The sequence below is a fragment of the Lutzomyia longipalpis genome, chromosome 3, assembly GCF_024334085.1.
Source record: "Lutzomyia longipalpis isolate SR_M1_2022 chromosome 3, ASM2433408v1".
In the NCBI taxonomy this organism is placed as follows: Eukaryota; Metazoa; Arthropoda; class Insecta; order Diptera; family Psychodidae; genus Lutzomyia; species Lutzomyia longipalpis.
Window position 1 is genome coordinate 9,112,415 of NC_074709.1, and position 22,171 is coordinate 9,134,585.

General features: G+C 34.2%; 1 protein-coding gene across 13 annotated transcripts in view; it reads right to left on the reverse strand.

Moving 5' to 3' along the window:
* The window catches only part of LOC129791795 (potassium voltage-gated channel subfamily H member 6), a 64,673-nt gene that overhangs the window by 11,030 nt on the left and 31,472 nt on the right, over positions 1–22,171 (reverse strand). For 10 of the 13 annotated variants that reach the window (XM_055830304.1, XM_055830310.1, XM_055830312.1 and 7 more), the window contains 3 exons: positions 5,790–6,033; positions 3,455–3,636; positions 2,019–2,039 (listed from right to left, as the gene is read on the reverse strand). In XM_055830304.1, the coding sequence (XP_055686279.1) occupies positions 2,019–2,039; positions 3,455–3,636; positions 5,790–6,033 (447 nt within the window). The remainder of the gene's footprint in view (positions 1–2,018; positions 2,040–3,454; positions 3,637–5,789; positions 6,034–22,171) is intronic. The other 3 variants (XM_055830307.1, XM_055830313.1, XM_055830306.1) reach the window with 1 other exon arrangement.

Here is a 22,171-nt window from a genome sequence, read left to right on the forward strand (position 1 = left end):
GATATCTCAATGTGATTGTTTTCTAGCGAACTTCAACAAAAATAAAGTTAGTTGGTGTTCCACTTCATGGCCAACACCAAGTATTTTATTCTGTATTTTTTTACTCTATAAATTTAACATTTAAATTTTATTTTGGATTGAAGTAATGTTACTAAATTATTCATGTGAAATATAAGCAAAATCAACTCAAAACTTCCAAGGATAAGCATCATTTGAGATATCTTGGAATTATCTCAAGTGCAAAATCTTTTGAATCCAATTTTGTGCTTCCGTGAATTTTACATTTCTTTGACAAATTACTATTGCATTGTAAAAAATATAAAAAGGTAAAAAAAAATGTGAAAAATAGAGAAGAAATTGTCGCAAATAATTCTTCTTTCATCTCCCTTTTCAGCAGAACTTTTCAACAAGCTCTCAAAAGGGGTATCCTTTTTTGCTTCTTTTATATGATAAAATAAATAAAAGTTTGTTGATGCAGAATATTTTCAAAAGGGATGGTTTTCTCATTGATGCGAATTATAAATAAAAAATAAACTTGGGGAACATTTAGAACGAAATTTAAAAGAAAAAAAAAAACATTGTAGGGAAACTTTTCATTCAAAGTGTAGGGGAGAGCGGGGCTAATAAAGTCACTTAAGGGTTTGGAAAAAGTCTAAAATGTCATATTTCCTAGCTAGATAGAACAAAATGATCTTAGAAAGAGTTGTAGGGCAAGAAATATCCTAAAGAATTGGACTATACATTTCGCTTTATCTGTTTGGGAAATATGATATTTTGAGCCTTTTCTAAACCCTTAAGTGACTTTTTTAACCCCGCTCTCCCCTAAAGAAATAAAAAATAAAATTCAACAAAGCTTTTAGGGTATATACATAGTAAGAATGTGAGTTTAGTATATAGTTTAAGTGTCGCTGATTAAATTTATGGGTGATGTTCTAAGAGAAATCTCTGTATTTCATTGAAAGCAATAGACATTTATTTATTCTTGCTGCTTGTTTTTTTTTTTTTAAATTTAAACTATTTACAAGAAGAGAAATAAAAAATATATATGTACATAGCTACGTGAGATGATTTTGAAAATATATTAAAAGAAATTTTTTCTTCGTGTAACATCTGTTTGTGCGCTTATCATCAATTTAAAACTATTTTCGTGCTGTATTAGATACGGACTTGAGACAATGTTCTCGCGCACATTGATATATTGTCTCTGCAATTGAGACCCTTTTGCGATGCACCAGAAATGCCATCGTGGGAATGTATTGAGTTTCTTTTGTGAAATCCTTCTATGGCTACATTACATAAAAAAAGCATTCATTGCAGGTATAAAAGCTCCACATTCATTCACACTACATTATGTTTGTCTTCAATGTCTCTTGGAAATATGATAAAAGTCTTCCTTATGTCTGGGTTTTGTTCCATATTGCAGTTGCTGCTCTCTTGAATTATTTATCAAGCTTTTCTCTTCGTATGAATTTTTGTATTTTGGAGCTTTTTCTTGCACGTTACGAGTTTGCAATTGAATTAATTTTACATTAATAACTCTTTCTTGTTGTTGAACATATCTAATATATTTGTAAATATATCAAAAGCTATACTTATATATATATTTTTTCACAACCCTTTTGGAAAAGAATCGTAATATTCTAGAGAAGTTCTTTTGCCGATAAATCAACGAAAAAGGTCAAAGTTTTCTATTTGTGATTTTTTTTGTGAATTTGTGTAATATTATATGTTTTTCTTAGAGTGGGCATAAGATGTTGTTACATATAGATGATGATGTGTAATATAAGAAAAAAATACAGCCATTCCATAAACGTGTATAACATTGCTGGTGGTGTGTATGCAGAATATATATAAGACAAGAGTATGTGGTGTGTGTTTTTTTTTGAGAATTCTAAATATGAAAAGATTTTTATTTTCTTCTAAGTTGAAAAGGGAAATAAAATTGAAAATTTCAATAAAAAAGGAAAAATTGATGAATAAGAAATTGAAAAATAAAATAATATTTTATATGGAAATACCTCGTCTTTATCCAAGCCCAGCTGTAAAAATACATAAAATGGACGTCATTTTTTTTTCATATGTATCATGACCTTATTTGATGTTTTATTTATCTTTTTTTCTATTTTATTTTCTACTTTGCACAAAATGCTATGCTATATATATTTTTATCTCATCAGAAAAATGTTTGTCGAACAGAAAAGTCAATAATGTATGTTTAAAAGGCTTTAGGGGGTGGTTTATTTTTTATTTGAGTGTCTCTTATTTGGATTTATACAATCTTTGATCGAAAAAAAAATTGAAATAAATAAATTGGGCAAATGTGTATTGAAAAGCAACTTGTAAGCGAGATTTTTTTTTATATAAATACCTAATTGAAAAAAATAACACAAATAGAGGAAATTAAATTTTCTTCTTGGCTCACAATAGCAAAGTTAAATACATAATAAGGAATAAATTGCTGGTGTTAGTACCTCTTTTCTTCTTCTACGCCTCTCTCAATGTACTTCTATTGCGTTTAAATTTGTTTTTCTCTCTTTATCGATTTTTCACCAATTGCCACTCATACCGTGATGTGGGACGAGGAGGAAAAAAGGATTTTCTTCATCCTCAAATTTATTAACCAATTTTACATCGAATAAAAGAAATACTAGGATTCAAAGAAAGTTCCAGATTAAGCAATGAGTTTTATTCATCATCATGATATTTTTTAAAAGGATTTCTTGGGGATTTCTGAATCTTTTTCATTTGATTTTCACTTAAGGCATTTCGTATGTTTTTTTTATAACATAAAACATGATCCAGTTGAGTGAGGATGGATTTTTTTTTCGGTAATACTAAAAAGGTCAAGTAATTGATGATGATGTGGGAAGACAAAAAAGGGATAGAAAAGAAAATGTAAAAAAATGATTAAATTAAATGAAATATAAATAAAATAGAACAAACTAGAGATGCAAACATTCAATACAAAATTGGTTAACACCGATATACGCCTACATAATGAATTAATTCATCCAGAAGATTTTCTTTTAAATTTAATTTAACAAAAATTTAATTATTCTCTTGCTGATCAATTGAAAAGAGTTTTACAAAAGAAAAAAAAATCTTTTTATTAAAAGAAAAGAAAATTATACATATCACGGTGTAGGCCAAATTTTAAAATAAAAGGAAAATGATTGAAATCTCTATATAAATTCAATTAGAAAATCAATTTTAACCTCAATAAAAGTCCATTAGAATGCAAAATCTCGTGTTGATTTGGAGGAGTGTGTTAGCCAGAGGAAGTTTAAATTGGTTACTTTTATAACTTTGGACGAGGAATGAGAGAGAGGTGAAGGATGGTCCAGGAAGTGCTCTATATATGTATGAAAAGGTGTGTTGGGGGAGGGAGAGAGGGGGTAGTTTTTGTGTGTTGAAAAAAATTCCGATGATCAATAAAATGGAATTAGCAACTCACCTCATCGGTATCACTTCCGACCAGTAGGAGGTCAAATGGTATTGCCGCTACTAAATCGATGAGAAACCACCCACTTAAGTAGTGCACAGCTATTCGGCCAGGATGAGAAACAACCTCGTCCTGACCATTAACAAATGTTGTGCGAAAATTTATTAAAATATCTATCACAAATGTAACATCCACTGCAAAGAGACACAAAATAGTTACGAAAAATTCTTATTAATTCAATGAAATTCGTTTTTTCTTTCTTTTCAAAATGGAAATAATGAGAATAATTTTAATGTTCTTACACTACCCCTGAAAAGTATACATACATATATTATTATTCACATTAATGATTGATCACTAAATTATTAATGTTTCGTGCAAAATTATTTTCTTTTAAATGGATGTGTGCTTTATCCTGGGATGATTGGGTTTAATAAAAAGAAAGATTAGGAGCTTTGCATCGAGTTCAGCAGAGCTTTTGAATTTCTTTTCCCTAGAGAAATAATAGCACAGAAAGCGAGCTCTACGAGAGTTAAATGTTTCTAAAAGACGGGAAAGGGCGAAGCGTTTTAAAATCTAAATAATAAGAGGTTAAAAGCGTGGGAGGTTTTGTTGAGCGATTAACAAATTTTTGAAGATTCAGAATAATATTTAGGTATACTTTGCTGAATTCTTTCATTTCTTCATGCACAAATATTATCCAAAGTTTAATTCTTTATCTGAATGAAAATTCAGCAATACCATTCCCAGGATTTTGTGTTTCAAATTAAATCTATAAATTTTCTGTGGGTGGCAAATTTATGGCTCTTTTTTATTTTAATTATTTATATATTTATGAACAATAAAAAGGAGAGAAAAAAATGAAACTAATTTTCATATTGAATAGAACAAAATTGAATTAATTTATTAAAAATATTGGTTAACCTAAACAATAGATTATTTAAATAAATCTTCATAAAATGGAGCATCCACCTAAATAATAAATTTTTAAGATTTATTTGGCAATTTTTTGAAAGCAATTAATAATATTTTATTACCAAAAATTGGTTGGATAAAACAATGAATTTTGAAAAGGAAAATAATTAAAAAATAAATCAAAAATTTATGATTTTTTTCATAGTTTTCCTTCAACTTTCCGCCTGGATAAAAAAGAATAAAAAAAACCCTCAATTGGTTTTTTTTCCAAATAAAATCTGTTATCCTGAATAGGAAACTCCCCCTGTCAGAAGATGGAATTTTGTAATAAATGTGTAATAAATTGTCGAGGAAACTCCTTAATGCATTATTGCCGTAATTTGAGAATTATTTCTCGCATTATGACATAATGAAAAGAAATTAGGGGGTTGTTAGTAAGAAGAAAAACCTACCCTATAATTGTCTGAAATCGAATGAATCATAAACCTTGTAATAGTCTCGTTAATTTTACATTAATAAAAAATATGTAATTCACTACTTTTCATTTGAAATTTTACAAGGTCTTTTTATTAACTTTAAAAGCTTTTTGTTGTTTTCTCATTAATTTTTGTTGTTACACAATGCAAATTAATGGGAAATTATATATATTTTTACATTAATTGAGGCAATTTAATTAATTTTTTAAGAGAAATTGAGTGTTATCGCTGGTTACATCATGGGAATATTTTTTTTTAAAGATATTAAAATGTGATAAGAGTGCATAAACATTGTGTGTGGGTGTCCATGTGCTCTGGATGGGGATATGTGAGTAATTTATTAAATTTTCTTTTAAAATAAAAATTAAATTTGATCAACATATTCATTTTTTCATTACCTACATATGGATGCAACATGGGACTTGTTTTAGAGAGAGAGGAAGGAGCTTTTACACAACCTAATTTGCAGTATATATAGTTATACATACATACATATGAGAAATTTGAATTAATTGTGAAAAATGAGATAATAAAAGAGTTAAATATAGATATAATATGTACACATCCAATGCACTTTTATCGCGTTTAGTATTTTATTTTAAATTCAAATTTTATTAATTATTAAAATTTTGTTAAATTGTAATTCTGTAGAGAGTACAGAATCACACTGCTCAATTATTTATTTTATTATTTTGTTTTATTAAAAAATTGTTTTTTTTTAGATTCTGCCTTTTGGGCAAAAAGCGCGAAAATGGCAGAATTCTTGCAAATACACGCGGTCATCTGTTAACTCTCACAGCATGATTTATTATTCATGCCAAAATGTGAGAATATTTTGGTGTTGTGTTTTGAGGAGAGGAATCACGTGGAAAATGGTATGCGCGTGAGTAAACCGCGCGGAGATTTTCCACATGTTCTCAAATGTTGTACATAAAATACATATATTTAAAACTCACCTATTAAATCAATTATCACAATGGGGTCGTCAGCATATTTACGATTGCGTCTCTGATTGAAGTCAGGCTCACTGAGTAAAAATGCTGCAACGTATGGCGTAAAAATGGCCGTATATACAACAAGAATCAAGATAATCCAGTCCCATACCGCCTTAAAGGGGGAGTAGTGCAGGATGGTCCACTTGTGTATTCGTGGACTCTGTAGTTTGTATTCGGGCAGGACATCAGCGCCCAAGGATAATACCTGGAATGATTTGCATCAATAATTTGTCATTACTTCTAATTTTCATTTTGTTGCTTCAACACCAAACCTTTATCCCGTATTCTTAAGTTAGGAATCACATTACATAACATTTAAGAAGTATTATGTGCAGTGCATGCATTTTGCCACTATATTCATCTCAATTTTCCCATTGAGAATCTTCTTTCATTTCCTTGATATAATAAGTTCCATTCAGCTTCTCACCAAGGTAAAATGTACTTATATAAACCGAGCTCCTAATCACCCCTCACCCAATAAATTACAGAAAATATTGGGAAAATGCCATAATTATAATAAATGGTATTATGGCAGAAATAAGTAAAGGGACGACCGTGGACAATAAAAGATCGGATTTTCGGTTTGAAGCTCGGTTAACTAAATTATATTAAAGGCCGATGTTTCGGACTACTTAAGTCCTTCCTCAGGGCATTCAATGAATTTAGTTAACCGGGCTTTAGACCGACAATCCGATCTTTAAGAAACCCATTCATGGCAGAAATACCTAAATATTATCAATATATTTGTCTTAAACCTGGCGTGAGACAATTTTCCCTTTTTTTCCGGTTGTTAAATAAAGAAATTCACCCATTTCCAGCCACTGAGGAAGGCCCGGATAAGGGTTGAAAGCTTTGGGAAGTACGTCTTTCTTTAGGACGAAATTTTCTACTCCTGACGACGACCGGAAAAGCAGGGAAAATTATCAATATCATACCAATATCATAAATACTTTATTTTACTTCTAGTCACACTGAGCTTGCTATGCAACCGAAAGTTAAAATAAGAAATACTATACAACTAAAGTATTTAAAAATGAAAAAAAAAACATAAATTAATGGATATTGTTAAAAAAAAGTTGGTAAAAAAATCTAATTTTTAATATTTCCATTTAATCTGTTAATATATCATTTTTTATCTGTGAATCTCTGTGAATATATTGTAAAGAAAATGTAAAGAAAAACAATTTTCTGTATGGATTTTTGGGTAAAATTTCTCTCTTCAACAGCACCTGTTGATCATTTCATACGAATGATTTTTTTCCCCAACATTTCATTCGTTTATTATTTATTATTCACCCACACAAGGAAAACTTTGAGTACAACCCCCATCGAAAAAAAAGTGTCCTTATTCTTGCAAAAGTTATATCAAGTTTAATAAAATCAAATATGTAGATGAGGAGAAGAGCTCTCGTGCTATTCGACTAAGCTTATTCTCTTTTTTTAGGGGTTGTAAACAACCTCCTCGATAAATCGATACAGTTTCCGTACATTAAACTATTCTTCAACATGCTCTTATACGTTTTCTAAGCTATAAAAATTGCGAATAAATTCAATCAAATTTCCCCCTCCTTCGTGAAAACATTTTCTAAGAAAGATGATTCAATGGAGATTTATTTCAAATATGGTGCCTCTTTGCTATATGTCGGCATAAAGTTTAAGTAAAGTGAAATTGATTTCTAATAATCCAGTCGCTTTTGCCACATACATTCAACGAGAGACCCATACCCGCTATACTATTTTTTTAAATTATATTGGATCATGTGGAATGAAAAGTGGGTCAACTTTTCTGATGCTCATCAATCTTTAAGGAAAAAAAAGTCTTTTACTTTGAAGCTTTGAGCTTTTAAGCATACATACTGAGAGATATTTCTTCAGTTGAATCTTTCTCTTCTCTTACAAATATTTCTTGAGAATTTTAAAAGACAAATGCTTGAAAGAAAAATAAAATAATTAAAAAAAAATCCGTTCAAACATAAAATAAAGAAGAAAATTCTGGAAAATCCCCCATCAAGGAAGATGTGAAATTAAACAATATGATGGTTTGCGGAAAATTGTTATTTCATTTAGGAGTGTTCATTTATATTCCCAACGATAGTATATAGTTAATTATCTTGTCGCACAAGTAGTTATGGAGAGCTTTTAGTTAGTTTTCTGGGAAATCCACTGTCAACTTCCCCCATTCCCCCTCGCAGTTGTTGTAGAAGTTCCATTTAGAACTTGGCAATAGTGAAGTGAACTGGTGTGAAAATTCTGAATTTTATTGTAAAAGTATAACCAGTGGGAGCTGAATGAGGGAGGAAAATCATCAATTTTCCTTGTTATTTCGCGCTTTTAGTTTATGTAAAGTTTGTGCTTTATGTTTTCCCATGAAAACCTACACTACATACGTTATGCTGACATTGGGTGTTTATTGAGTTACTTTAGTTTGTGTTCTTGGGATCAATTCTAGTGTCTACACGTTGGGGGAGAACAATTAGGAATCAAAATTTAATGACATTTCTTCCAAGAAAGTTTCCTTTGTATGCTCATTTGTTGAAAATGAACTTTCACACAGAAGACTGACGAAAGACTGGCGTTTAGATTGAGGTTTTCTTTCACAACACTGAATCCTTTTGTAATTAATGTTGTATTGCAAAATGAACTCAGGTTGTTATATGAGCTTGCTCTTAATTTGTGCAGAGATAGAGAGAGGCTATGATGTGACATGGAAATGCATATAAATGTGTGTAGTGTGTGTGTGTTAATGATGTAAATTACAGAGAAATAGACAAATTGTGCACCAATTTACCACCATCAAAGCATTTTGTGGACCAATTTACCTCTTTGCCAACAAGGTGAGCCTTTGGTATTTCCGTGCCGAATCCGTTGAGATTCAAATTTGAGTGTGTCGAAATGTGATTTTCAATTTTAACTTTATTCCTCGAATCTGTACTCAGGCGAACACTTGACCATTTCTCTGTGGCCTGGGGCGGCAAAAGAAGACACACGGATGTCACCATCAAAATGCATTCCATTTTATTACAATACACCATACAATGCATGGGAGGGATGTTGATAGCGGAAAGGAGGGAAAATTACATTTCCCATCAAACACCCCCCACTCACCCAACAATGAATTGAGGAAAATTCTAATTTCCTCACAACACGGTGTGGGACAAAAATTCTAACTTGATATATGGGAGGTGTCTAAGAAAATCAATCTAAGGAGAGTATACTTGGAAATGCCGCAAAATAGAGCTTTTACTATATATGCTAAAGAAATTTGCCAGCGTGTTCGCAATAATAGCAGTTTTTTCGCTTTTTTAAGTAAAAATTTTATTGATCAATTTTTTTTAAACTTGAATTTTAATCTTCTACTTCTTCCACAAATTTAAAGAAGAAGTTAACCAAAATTTACTTTTCTAACGTTGAGTGTATGAAAATATAGCATAAAAAGTTTATAAATTTCACAAGAATTTTAAGGTTTTTGTGAGAAAATTGCAAGAACTTTGCTTGAGAAGTAGCACTTTATGAACTTTTCAAGTATTCCTGAACATATCTGGGTTAATCTTGATGAAGATTTTTATTTCCCCTCCAAGAAATTACCATTGTTTTAAAGCTTAAACTGTCTTATTTCACTGATACCTTCTACATAAATTAATTCTTTGAAATTAAACGTGTTCAAACTGCTATTATTTCGAACACATTTTTTCAGTTAATTCTAGGGTTTCACTATATGGAAAAACAGTGTTAAAAAAATTGTAGGGCGTCTAAATTGTGAATTAAACAATACACCATGCTTCCTCAAGCACACCACCCGGGATCACGTGAAAAACCTATCGATTTCTTCAACGTCAGCAATTCATAATTTGTAACATTTTTTTTCCTTCCAACCCTCTGATACAAACTTGGCGGTGAAATTGAGGTCGCGCGGAGGTGTAATAAAAAAAATGAGAATCGCAAGATTTTTGGAAGCCCTCCGACCATGTGGAATTGTATTTGAGGGAAATCGCGTGGAGGCTTTACGAGAGGAGTGGGATGATTGAGGCGAAAGCTCGGGGCAATATAAAAATGTTGGGGAGGTTTATTTTTATTAAGATGCTGGCAAATGTCGCCAGTGTTATCCAATTCACACTTCGTCTGTCACCCTCTTTGGCACGTTTTCACCTCTCCAAAAGCTTTTGTATACTTTTGCAAAAGTTCACCATGGAGGGACGAGTCAGTAGAGCTTTTGCGTATTATATATGATTGAAGGATATTGTTAATAAAGCTGATCTACACTAGCTTTCATTTTTTTTACTCTACAAATCAATATTGATTTTATCAATTCCACGTTCCGCCGATACATAAGTAAATATATAATATTGAAAAGCTCTCGTGAAGTTTTCTACGTGAAACTTCCCATTTGAATTGACCTTTGTGTTCCATGAACCCCGCACTTTTCGTACGTCTCTTTAACGCAACTCATTGTGAATAATTCATATGCTGTGGAGGGTGTTTTAATTGCTTGCCCTTGATACGGAACGTTTTGAACATTTCTCTACATTTTGCGTCCACATCCAATTCCAACCACGACGCCCAGATGTCTGGCCCGGTGACCGTTTCATACAACCCTCAAGTCAACTAACATTGTGAATGTTTTATATGATGCCAACTGGCGATGGATTTCCATGGGTTTTCCCCCCTCGCTTTTTTCTGCAGATATTTTCCCTCACAGATTGATAAGTTTCTTTTTTTTTCTCTTTAAATTCTTTCAACAAAACCATTTTTCTCTGTCTGATCTCTTTACTTCTAGTTGAGTTGATTTATTGTTGATGAAATGCTTCTGTCTCAACTTCTTTTAGGGATTTTTTTATCTCTCTGATGCGATTGCATTTTCATATATTACGTACTATAGAAAGAAGCAGAAAAATATTCAGAAATTTTTTCACTTCAATAATTTCTCTTGCAAAGTCTTTAATCATTTTGCAAGGAAAAGTCATTGTGATTATGCAAAATTTCCCCACAAAATTCCCTTTAAGGTTACGAGAGATTATTTGGAACAATTTAATCCTTGATTGAATTCTCTCAGACAGTTTTAACGTTGTATTCTGTTTCACCATAATCCAATTTACTTCACTACACCATCACTTTAAGCTTGTTTTTAGCTAAAACATCAAAATGTATACGTAATCCTTTTGCCGATAAATAGCTATAAATTCTGCAAATAATTTAAGAAGAGCTTCAATACTCTTTCCCTTTAAAATAAAATCAATAAATAAAAGCTCCCTTCTTCCGGAAATTCAAGCAATATCCATTCAAGTGAAAAAAAAATAAGAATGTTTAACAGATACTTAAACTTCTGGTGAAGACATCTCATTTTATGTAACACAATGGGGTAGTTATAGTGTCTCCGAAGATTAATTGCCCCTTAAGAACTCAAACTTTGTGCCATTTACCCAGCTGGCGATAATCAATGAGCAATCATCTAACCACCCTTTACACACATACCCTTTATCTGAATGTACAAGGGTATGGGCGGGGGGAGGGTATAGGGCATGGAAATTAGAACCTCGTGGGGTACACGCGAAATGTTTACAAATGGGGTCATGGAAGGAAGCTTAATGAAAGTCAATTCGCACTATAAAAGCTCATATTGGCCTAGCAGTAGATATTGTTGTGGTATTCCTTCAATGTTCCACCACTCGTTCCACTTTTTTCGGGGGGAGGTGGTGGGTACGTGGAGGGTGCCATACAGACATCTATGAGAGTGAGTTCTTTTGTGCTCAACAATGCTGTTTGCCAAAGCTTCCAAATATGTGAATCTTTTCCTGCTCATGCGCTTTTCATTCACAAAATGTTCCACAAATTTCACCGCTCTTGTGTATCGAAATGAACCAACATTAAATGGGTGGATGGTGCGAATGGGGCGGGGGAGTGGTTTTTTGGGTGCCTAGATGGCGAATCCAGTGAACCCAGAGGGCTTAACCAAATGTATCTGTTTGGTGGGAGTGGATGGATTACATTGGCTTTTTGGATGCTTTGAGATTGAATTTCAAACACCGAGTGGTTTTTCACGCAATTGAGGGTGGATTTGCATGTCTTTGCAGGTAGAGAGCGAGCGCGGGGGAAGAGAGGGCGGTAGGATAAAATTCGGTTTTTCCTGGGATGAGCTTTAGGCGTCTCGCGGCATTTCCAAGAAAAGATTGCAATGAAGGATGATTAGCATCCATCAAACCTGCAAATTCTGTGGCACCGACTTGTTGCGATGCTCACTACCGAGATTTTTCGATCGTACAAAGCTCCGGCACGACTTGGGGGCCCGGAAGCTCACATCATCGAGATCTGGCCCCCCGAATTCGGGACTCGTGGACACGGTGGTGGCACGCGCAGATCCCCCACATTCATTTGTTGTGATTATCAGTGGGACACTGGTGCTGTCTGAGCTGCCCGTCTTGCTCATTTTGGGCCGCGCTTCCTGGGGCCCCGTCCAGGCGTCACTGGCACACACCGCTGAGTCCCACGGGGCGCTTTTAGCCGTCTTATCGGACACCCACTTGCACCTCAGAGCACCATCTTTGTTCCGCCCATGCACGAAAGGTCCTCAATACGGAATATTGTGAAATGCTGCGCACAATTTTCTTCACACTCATCCTCTCTGGTTTTGATTTACTAAACTTGTGTGCCTCTTCCCTTTCTGATTTTCCTCTCCACACACAAATGGTAGACAAGGTGTCGTCGTCAGTGGCACCGAGAAAACTTTTTCATGGTCCAGGATGGCTTTTGCAAAAGAAAGTTCCTTCGTTTTTACCACACCTGCAAATCACTTCACCAAGATGGGGGCTTCTGGGGTCGTGCAGACGGGAGTTTTGCACCGAAAATCTCGCACTTTGCATCCACAACACAATTCCTCCATAAAAGCACTCTCTCCCTGGGGGAGCTAAATGCTCTAAAATACTACAAAAAGGAGCCTTTTTCTTGAAAAAAGAAAATCCCTAAAGTGTGCAGCCCACAAATGGAGCACACAGAAGTTTCTCTTTTTCTATGTGATGATTTTGCCCAAGGAAGAGAAAATCAATTAAGCGGACTCTGCGGGGCTCAACGACCCAAAGGAGTATGTAGGGAGCGTGCAAACTGTCGCGATGCTCGTATTTTACTGCGAGTTAGAATCCAAAATCCACAAAGAGAATCTCCCCCATTCAATATGTGCCTTCGCTCTCGGCTTCTTCCTCTCTCTCTCTCGGGAAAGCTCGAGCTTTTCAACCCACCACGGCCGCCCCATATATTGTGTGCCCATTCCAAGAAAAATCAACCCCATGCGCAAACGTAGAAAACCGCCGCGACAACGTGCTGGTTTTTTAAAGTACCCCACATACAAGACAAGGAGCCAATGATGGTTGCAATGGTCATTGGCTTTTACAGAGTCATTAGGGATTCAACAGTGGGAATTTTTCTCTCACAGCCTGTGTATTAAAGAAGTCTATTCATAAATTGGAACATATAAAGTACCACCAAGTTCCATATAGTTGTTCCACGAAGCTAAAAACGTTCAATTGGAAAGATGTGCTTTAATGAAAACTAATTTAAATTGTACCCTGTGAATTATACATATATGAGTCTGTTTTCATGGCATAAAACTTTGTGAGGGAATTATGTGTTAAAACAATTAAATCGACAGAAAGCGCTTTTTACAATACAAATTAATTAAAAGCTTTAATCTCTTTTTTTTGTCTACGAGCTTTTTTTATGAATGGCTGCTGCAGTGGACAGGAAGAGCCAGATAAAAGTATTTAACCGCAAAATATGTAGCAGAGTTTTTCCTCAAGTTCCACAAAAAAAAAGAAAAATATAATTCATACATTCCTGTACGATACAACAACAGAAAAGCTTATTCTCTTCCAAAGTGATTTTGGTCGCTAGTCACGGTCCGTAGACATATTACTACACACTGAACGCCTGGGAGTCATTTTTAATAAATTATCCGGACTCTCATGGCAAATTTTCTTCTTTTGGCGCCTCCACCAGGCGCCTCTTGGCGCATATTTTGCATGCGGATCGAATGGCGAAGAGAATAAATTTCCAACCATGTCAACCCCCGGTGAATCATAAACCCACCGTTGTACCATCCCCACCCCCTTACCGTCCGCATGCAAATCACACGGAAAAGAGAGGGCTAACCACACCAGCTAGGAAAAACCCCCCATCTAGAGAGGGATATTCCACCGAGAGGGTCGCAGGTGTATTCGCAGTAACAAATTATTGATTTAAATGGATATTATCTGAATAGAAAGGGATGGCTCATTGATTTTTCCTTCTTTGTGCTCTTTTTGCATTCAAACCACAATAAACTATCCTTCCCACCCTATGTGCATTTCTCTTCACACGTAGCACTTGAATTTTTTATAGAGCTCCACTTCCAAGAATCCAGCTGTGAAAGAGAGCAATTAATAGCTATGGGATTTATCGCAACTAATCAGTTAGTATACAAGGGTTTCACACCTGACTCACAGAGGGGATGGTGTGATAAAATACTTAATATTAAGTTTTTGCTAATGAGATCAAGAATTTCTGAATTTCTAACAGATAATTTAGGAATTTTCTTAGAAGAATCTTTTACATTTGGACAGAATTTGTCACAAAAATTAGTTTAAGATAATTAGTTTTCAAATAATACATACTGAATCTCAATGAAAGAGTTTAAAAATATTTAATTAAATTTTTTAAACTTTACTGTACAACAAGTTTCTGCGTCACGTCCATACCATGAAAACTTCATTTAAAACATTTGGGCTGATTTGTGAGCAAGTTCCCATTGTGAATGCAACATATAGCTTATGAGCTTTTTATTATTTATTTTTTAGACGCAAACTTTCGCAAAATGTGCATGTTTTCTTCATGAAGCATTCCGCATATAGCGCTGAAGCTTTCTATATAGCTCTAAAGCTCTACATATATACATTGGAATATGGTCTCTTTACCCAGCTTCTTTTCACTGAGATTTCCCTTCTGTTGCCTCAGCGTGATTTTTTTGGCTTTTATTGCAAATTCAAAGACGATGGAAGAGTTCAGATTGTGAGAAAAAAATCCCTTTGGAAATTGTTACCACAAATGATTGCATCAATTTGCAAAGAAATTTAAAGTTTATTCCTCATTTTTTTGCGATAAAAAAAAAAGCTTTCTTCAAGTTCTGCTGGACGCCGTATACGTCATAAATTTTCCATTGCTCGGGAAATTACCCGCGTATTTCTACAGATAAATTGGAAAATTTTTCCGGAAAATTGGAAATGTCAGCAAAATTTTTACCCCTGCCCCTCCTCTTCAAAATGTCTTTTTGATACTCATTTTCATGTCAATTTTCCAGAAGAAGAAAAAATTACACCCCCTATTGTCAATATATAAAAAAATTAAATATAGCATGGATGGAACAGTATAAAGCGAAAGAACGGTAAGTAAAACTTACAGGCTGTGATTCTTTCTTTGTCAATGAAATGTGAAGATGGTAGAAAATTGAGGATGGGCAAATTTTGAGGAGAGACTTACTCGCGAGCAGAATCACAGCCAACGCGCTGAAATTTTGAAGAAAGTCTGAATCGTGGAGGGCGTTGGCTGTGATTCGGCTCACGAGTAAGTCTCTCCTCAAAATTTGCCCATCCTCAATTTTCTGCCATCTTCACATTTCATTGACAAAGAAAGAATCACAGCCTGTAAGTTTTACTTACCGTTCTTTCGCTTTATACTGTTCCATCCATGCTATATTTAATTTTTATATTTGCAGTTTATATATCTTTATCTTTGCATTTTTATATGTATATATAATGTATATATCTATGCATTTATATATATTTTACTTTACTTTTATATGTGTATATATAAAACGCCCCGCTTCGCGGGGCGTTGGTCTTATGCAACTCAAGATATGACATGTTAACTTTAAAACGCGATATCTCCGGAACGGTTACATAGATTTTCTTCATTTTTGGCATGATGAAAGATATTATAGCCAACTATAACATATCAAAATATGAAGCAAATCTATAAAGCCGTGCTCGAGATATTCATCGAAAACTCATCGAAAATTTTGTTTTAGATTTTAGCGCCACTTGCGGTCATTTTTCGAACTTGCGATGTTCCGAGGGGTTGTAGGGCTTCTTGAGATCTTTCATTTGAGCTCGGGTTGATCAAAATCGGTCAAGCCGTTTTCGAGTTATGATCGATTTTCGATGAAAAATTGTGGCGGCCATATTGACTAAACGGCTTGGCCGATTTTCGAAAATGAGGTATCGTTGGAAAGGTGTTGATGTCCCCTACAACATATAAAAATTTCAGATTTTTAGCTATTACAGGGGCTGAGATATAGGCAAAACAAAATTTTGAGGTTATTCAAAATGGCGGACGGGAGGGTGGGGGGTCAGATTTGACTTCATAATCGGATGTCTTCCACCTGATATATGAACTTTGCCGTTGACCGCAAGTCTCTATCTATTACCGTTCTCTTGTAATTTAGCGAAAGGTTCCGGACGGCCGGACGGACGGACGGACGGACGGACCAATTTTTGGCGCATACGTTTTTTGGAATGTGGGGACCCTAATTCGTGGTCATCCCAAGTTTGAGCCCGATCTGACGACTTTGGATTTTTGAGTGTACACAGAAGCTGTGCTTCTTTGAAGAAAGAATCACAGCTAAAACTTCTGCTGTGGAATAACTTTAGACTTTTTGGCAAATTGAATTTCAACTCTCCTCGACACCTCATCATTTGTCGTGTTATGGTATTCTTACAATACAAGAATGATGTACATACATATATATATATTTTCAGAATGTCTCAATGTGTGGCAAAATTTTTCCTTGGGTGCGCATTTGAAAACCGCGAGAGCGAAATTGAGAGATTTTTATGTGAAAAATGGGAAATTGCCAAGAGATTTTGCTAAAAAATCATTTCTATGCCAAACACGTTTTCTCAATAAATAACATCGAATTAGTTTTACAATCACAAACTAAAGCTTTTATGCTTTCATAAGCGAGACTTAAAAGACAATTAATGAAGAAATTAGAGAATGTGACAATCTCAGCGTGAATTTAGGGCATTTTAGATGATTTTTTTCCCTGAAAGTATTCCAAGAATACAGATGAAACATTGTAAAGTTTAATTTTTGTGTTAATGAACATATACCAAAGCTTTAGCATTTGTTTGATTTTATTGAAAGGATTAAAACAAATTTTTGTTATATAATATGAATATAGGTAATCGTCACATGTACGAGCGACATTTGTGCATAGTTTCACATTATAATTCCAAATAATGCAAAGCTCGGTATTTTTTAATTGTTAGCTATAGTATTAAAATAGGTCATGTTATTCGTTCTATTCCATTTTAATATGCAATATCAAGGAGTGTTTATCTGGCGAATCTTTGGATATTTTAGGCGAATCTTCGCGAATCTTGACGAATCTTTGCGAATCATCCGAATCATGGCGAATAATCCGAATCTTCACGAATATTGGCAAATATTGGAAAATATTGGAAAATATTTGCTAATTTTGATTAACATTCTTCATAATTAGTTAATGTCGGAATAACTGACTACCTCAGACCGCGTTCAAACTTCATATAAGTTATGTTTTAGGTGTTTTAGTCACTCCACATTACGAAAAAGTTGAAATGACATTTTTGTTCCACCCGGCGTACCGATGGTGATGGTTTAAACTTTGCTTTATAGCTCGAGAACGGTAAAAGATAGAGACTTCGGGTTTGAACTTTTCTATTGAAATGTGGGTGTAAAATTTCATTTTTTCGCATTTTCAATATCCGAGATGGCCGCCGTCCACCATTTTTAAATATCGTTATCACTTCCCTTATTGCTAGAGGTCTGAAATTTTAGTATGTTGTAGAGCTCAGTGAGACGTTTTCATCGATAATTTACACTTGAAAATCGGTCAAGCAGTTTAGCAAATATGGCGGCCCAAAGCAAAAAAAGTGTTTTCTCGATATAACTCGAAAACGGCTTAACCGATTTTTACCAACTCAAGCTCAAATGAAAGGTTTCAAGAAGCCTTACAACTGTCTAGAACATTTAAAGTTCCAAAAATGGCCGCAAGAGGCGCTAAAATTAAAAACAAAAATTGCCTAACATTAAGGGGCAATATCCCCGAATCCCCATTAGGCAAATCTTTTAAATTTTGATATGTTGTAGCCTGACTCAATATCTTTTACCATGCAAAAAAATGAAAAAAATCTATGTCACCGTTTAGAAGATTTCGCCATTTAAAAAATTCTTGTAAGTATTCTAAAAGTTCTGAATGAAGGCTATATCTCGAGTGCTTTTAAGTACAGTTTGGCCCCAAAGTTAGAAAATCGAATTTTCCGACGATTTGAGAACCTTTTACTAAAAAAAAGTTGTTCTAAACTTTAACCTTTGGAATGCGGAGGCCTTGGTAGTTACGTAGAATGCGAAGGTGGGGTCGTTGAACGACCCCAAAAAGAAGGCCAATTTTCTCCCAAACTATACAACCTGGAGTTGTCGGGTTAGTGCCTATAGATTCCTTATATAGTCCTCTTGCACCCTGCACCACAAATTCGCCGCCCTAAAATACTTAGAAGGAGATATTAGGGAAAAACATTTTTCAATCATTTTTCACAATTTCTTTTTGACAAATTTGCCAAGAAACTGCAATTTTTTTTTCACTGTTCCCCACATTCCCCTAACTTCCCGCAAAGTGATAAATGGCAATATTTCTCGAATATTCTTTATTGTTTTGCACATTTACATGCTTCTAATTATGTTTTATGTTGTTTATGCTCTAAAAAAATTTCCGCAGCATGACCGTTACACCAATTTTTGAATTCCCTTCTTCTACATTTTCCTTAATAACTTTTCTTGTGGTGGTCGGATTGAGCTGAAATTTTTACACAACCTCCTCAGATAACCAAAGAACTTATTTCCAAAAGATGGGAATGGTATCTTATATATTTATGGAGATATAACACGAAATATAGCGCTGGGGTCGTTCAACGACCCCGCTCCGCATTCCAAGGGTTAAATAAAGTTCAAAAAATTCAAACAAACACGTTTAGATACTTTAGGTACGTCTATAATACGCGAAATACTTAAAAGCTATAGTTTTTTGCTTAAAAAGTGTTATTTGTGCACCAAAAATATAGGCGAATCTACCGAATCTTAGCGAATCAACCGAATATTGGCGAATCAAGCGAATCTTGGCGAATAATCCGAATCTTGGCGAATAATCCGAATCTTTCGCGAATCATCCGAATCTTTGGCGAATAATCCGAAGATCCGAAGATTTTCATTCAGATAAACACCCCTTGTGCAATATTCTGTATAGATCATGATATTTGCACGTGTATTGAACATTTAATTAAAAAAAAAACATCCTGCTCTACGTTTTTTATCGGATAAATAAATTATTTTTATTTGATTTGAACTAACATACTAAAATAAAAAAATAGATAAAAAATTTATATATTTTCTTTTATTATTCTTCCATTAAGCAAATATAGTTTTTAATAAAGTTTAGCCACTACTTTTAAGCCTCGAATAATGATAGTTTGGAATGATAATGGTGATGAACGTTGGATAATTTGATTTTTAAATAGACATAAAAAAGCTTTTCCAATTTTTTCCACCATGTAGAATAACTAAGTACCTCAATAGAGAGTTTTTTTCTATATCCCTATTAGTCCCCCAACGTGTTGACCATGCTATGGGTCATTTGAATAAATTTATCGACAACGAATGAAATGAACGAAAGCGAAAAACAAGAGAGAATAAAATAATTTCCTACTCCCGCATGAAAAAAAGCTTCGAATAAATAACAATGAGGCGGAAAGGAATGGCCAATTTGGGGTGCAAATTTGTAAAATTCCAAATTTACACAAAAATGTCCCAGAAAAATTCATCCAATTGCACAAATTTAACATACATATTGCAATTTTCCTACGTAAATGTGAAAATGGGGAAAATTTGTCGCGGGAGCTTTTTTTTATTTTAAATTCAAGTCACACGCCAACCGGAAACTCTTCAAAGCGACATCACTGCCATCTCGTATGGCTTCGTGGAAACACATTTAAACTACTTCCGCTCACTAATTTGCATCATTCAACTCCCACAATGCTGATTTTTTAGGAAATTTCCTTCATCCACGAAAGATGTATGGATGGAAAGTTTTCTTCTGTGTATATATACGCATGAAAAGCTCCTCGTCATTGTGCCCGAATTTTTCATCATTGTGCTTCTGCGAGACAGCAGTAGTGGCGTCACATGGATTTTCTCTAGATGTCTACCGATGCGTAAATAGTGAAAAATATGCGTGACGTCGACCATTTGGCGTTTGGAGTGAAAATGAGGGTGAAAAAAAATAAGCATTAAGTTTAGCAACTTTTTTTTGCGCCCAATCAAAGTTCTTCTTTTCGCAGTAAAAGTAGGTTACACCCCACCCCCTCGTGCACCCTCAACATGTCACCCTTATGTGCACGGAAATCAACGTTCTTTTAGTGTGAAGAAACATATCACACAGGGAACTTTCGACAAACTATACCCCTGGGTGGGCAAAGACTTGAATTGTTTATTGCAATCGATCGTGTGCTGTATATGAGACCACAGACACTTGAGGTGAAGATTATGGCTAATTTAATTTTAAAAGCATCCCTAAGAGGGTGAAAGTATATTATACGGAGAAATTGTACACCATATATTATGTATAGTTACATATATAGCATGGATAACGTGCAACAAATCATTACCTGCGCAGAAAATTGACTAAAGATGAATACAATGTGCGATGTGTAAGTGACAAGCTTTTAGATAATATAATAGAAAATCTCAAAAATTGAATAAAATTCTATTAAAATTTTCCTTATTCTTCTTTTTTTATGAAAAAAAAATGTGGGAAAGGAAACTTTTAAATGACTTTAAGTTTTTAATCAATAATGATGCTCAATTTTTTTTGGGGGGAAACTCCTTTTGGGCAAAGTTTTGGAAAATTTCCATGAAAAGTTGTTGGAAAAAAAAGACAGATCTTGCGAAACTGATAGAGAGGGAAATTTAATTCAGCCTCTAGGCGTCTTTTTAAATACAAAACTTTCAAAGAAAGTGAACTGCGGAGAATGTGATGTGGCTCTTCACAGACATTCTCTTTTTATCGGTCTTCTTGGCTACCACAGTGGACATGTTCCACTATCACGTCATTGAGTTTTTGTTCTCTTGCCCAATTCTCTCTTGTCTTTTACGTAATGCTCTTTGGGATATTTTTTTTTCATTATTGTTTTCCCCAAAACACGGGTCATATGTGTATTACATTGAAAGAAATTAATTGAATGAAAGAAATAAATTCAGAAGGTGTGACCTTTAACTTTCTCAACTTCTTGAAGAAATTTCTTTAAAGAAAAATTAGTTTTGGAGTAAAATTGCTAATTGGAGAATTTTTAGTGAATCCCTAATTATCAATATTGTCGCCAATTAGGGGCTTCTTAAGCTGATACAACAATTGCAGAGCTTTCAATTGAGCCATATCGGAAGCATAATTGAAATACTGACACATCATACAACTTACAACATAACGATTTAATCCACATAGTGGAGAGAAACCATAAAATAATGGACAAATCTGTGAAAGCAATAGGGGTGGAGATATCTCCATGATGGACAGTGTAACAAATGATTTATTTGGGGGTGTATCATCATAAAAAAAAGAAATTCCATTTTTCCATAAATCCAAGATGTACAACAAAAAAATCAATTTTCGGGCAAATCACCAAGAGGACAGAGAAAGAGACAAAATTAATGTGAGTAATTTTTCAAAAACAACTCTGGCTCACGGCCAAGGTATACAGTGGACGAAATTTAGATAGGTCCGGCCTATTATTGCTTGATTTTGGTCAGATGATTGGGAAACCTAATCCAAAATCAACCAAAAAGTATAGCCTACATCCTTTTACAATAGAATATGTTCAAATTATCCACAGGATTTTGATCCTGGGGAAGTTTTGGGCAAAAATCTGAAAAATGGCCAAAAATGAAGCGAAGTTCAAATAGGTCCATTTGAGTTTTTAAAGCCAATAATGCTTCTTTTTTAATTTTTTCAACGCAGTCCCCTAGGGGAACTCAATATTGACCGATTTGAGTGATAATTTGGCCAAGGGACCCCAAACCGTAGCCCCAGGATCCCCCTGAAAACCCCTTGATACACCTCCGGAGGATTTCTTTGATAACTCATAGGAAAAAATTTTTTTTGAAACCAAATTTTTTGCAAATCGATAGAATATCATCCCTACAATGATATCCTTTGCAAATTAAAATTTCCTGGAAAAATTTCTTTAACAAAATAATTCACTAACTATTTCAAGTGGAGGGTCAAGTACCACTGCGTT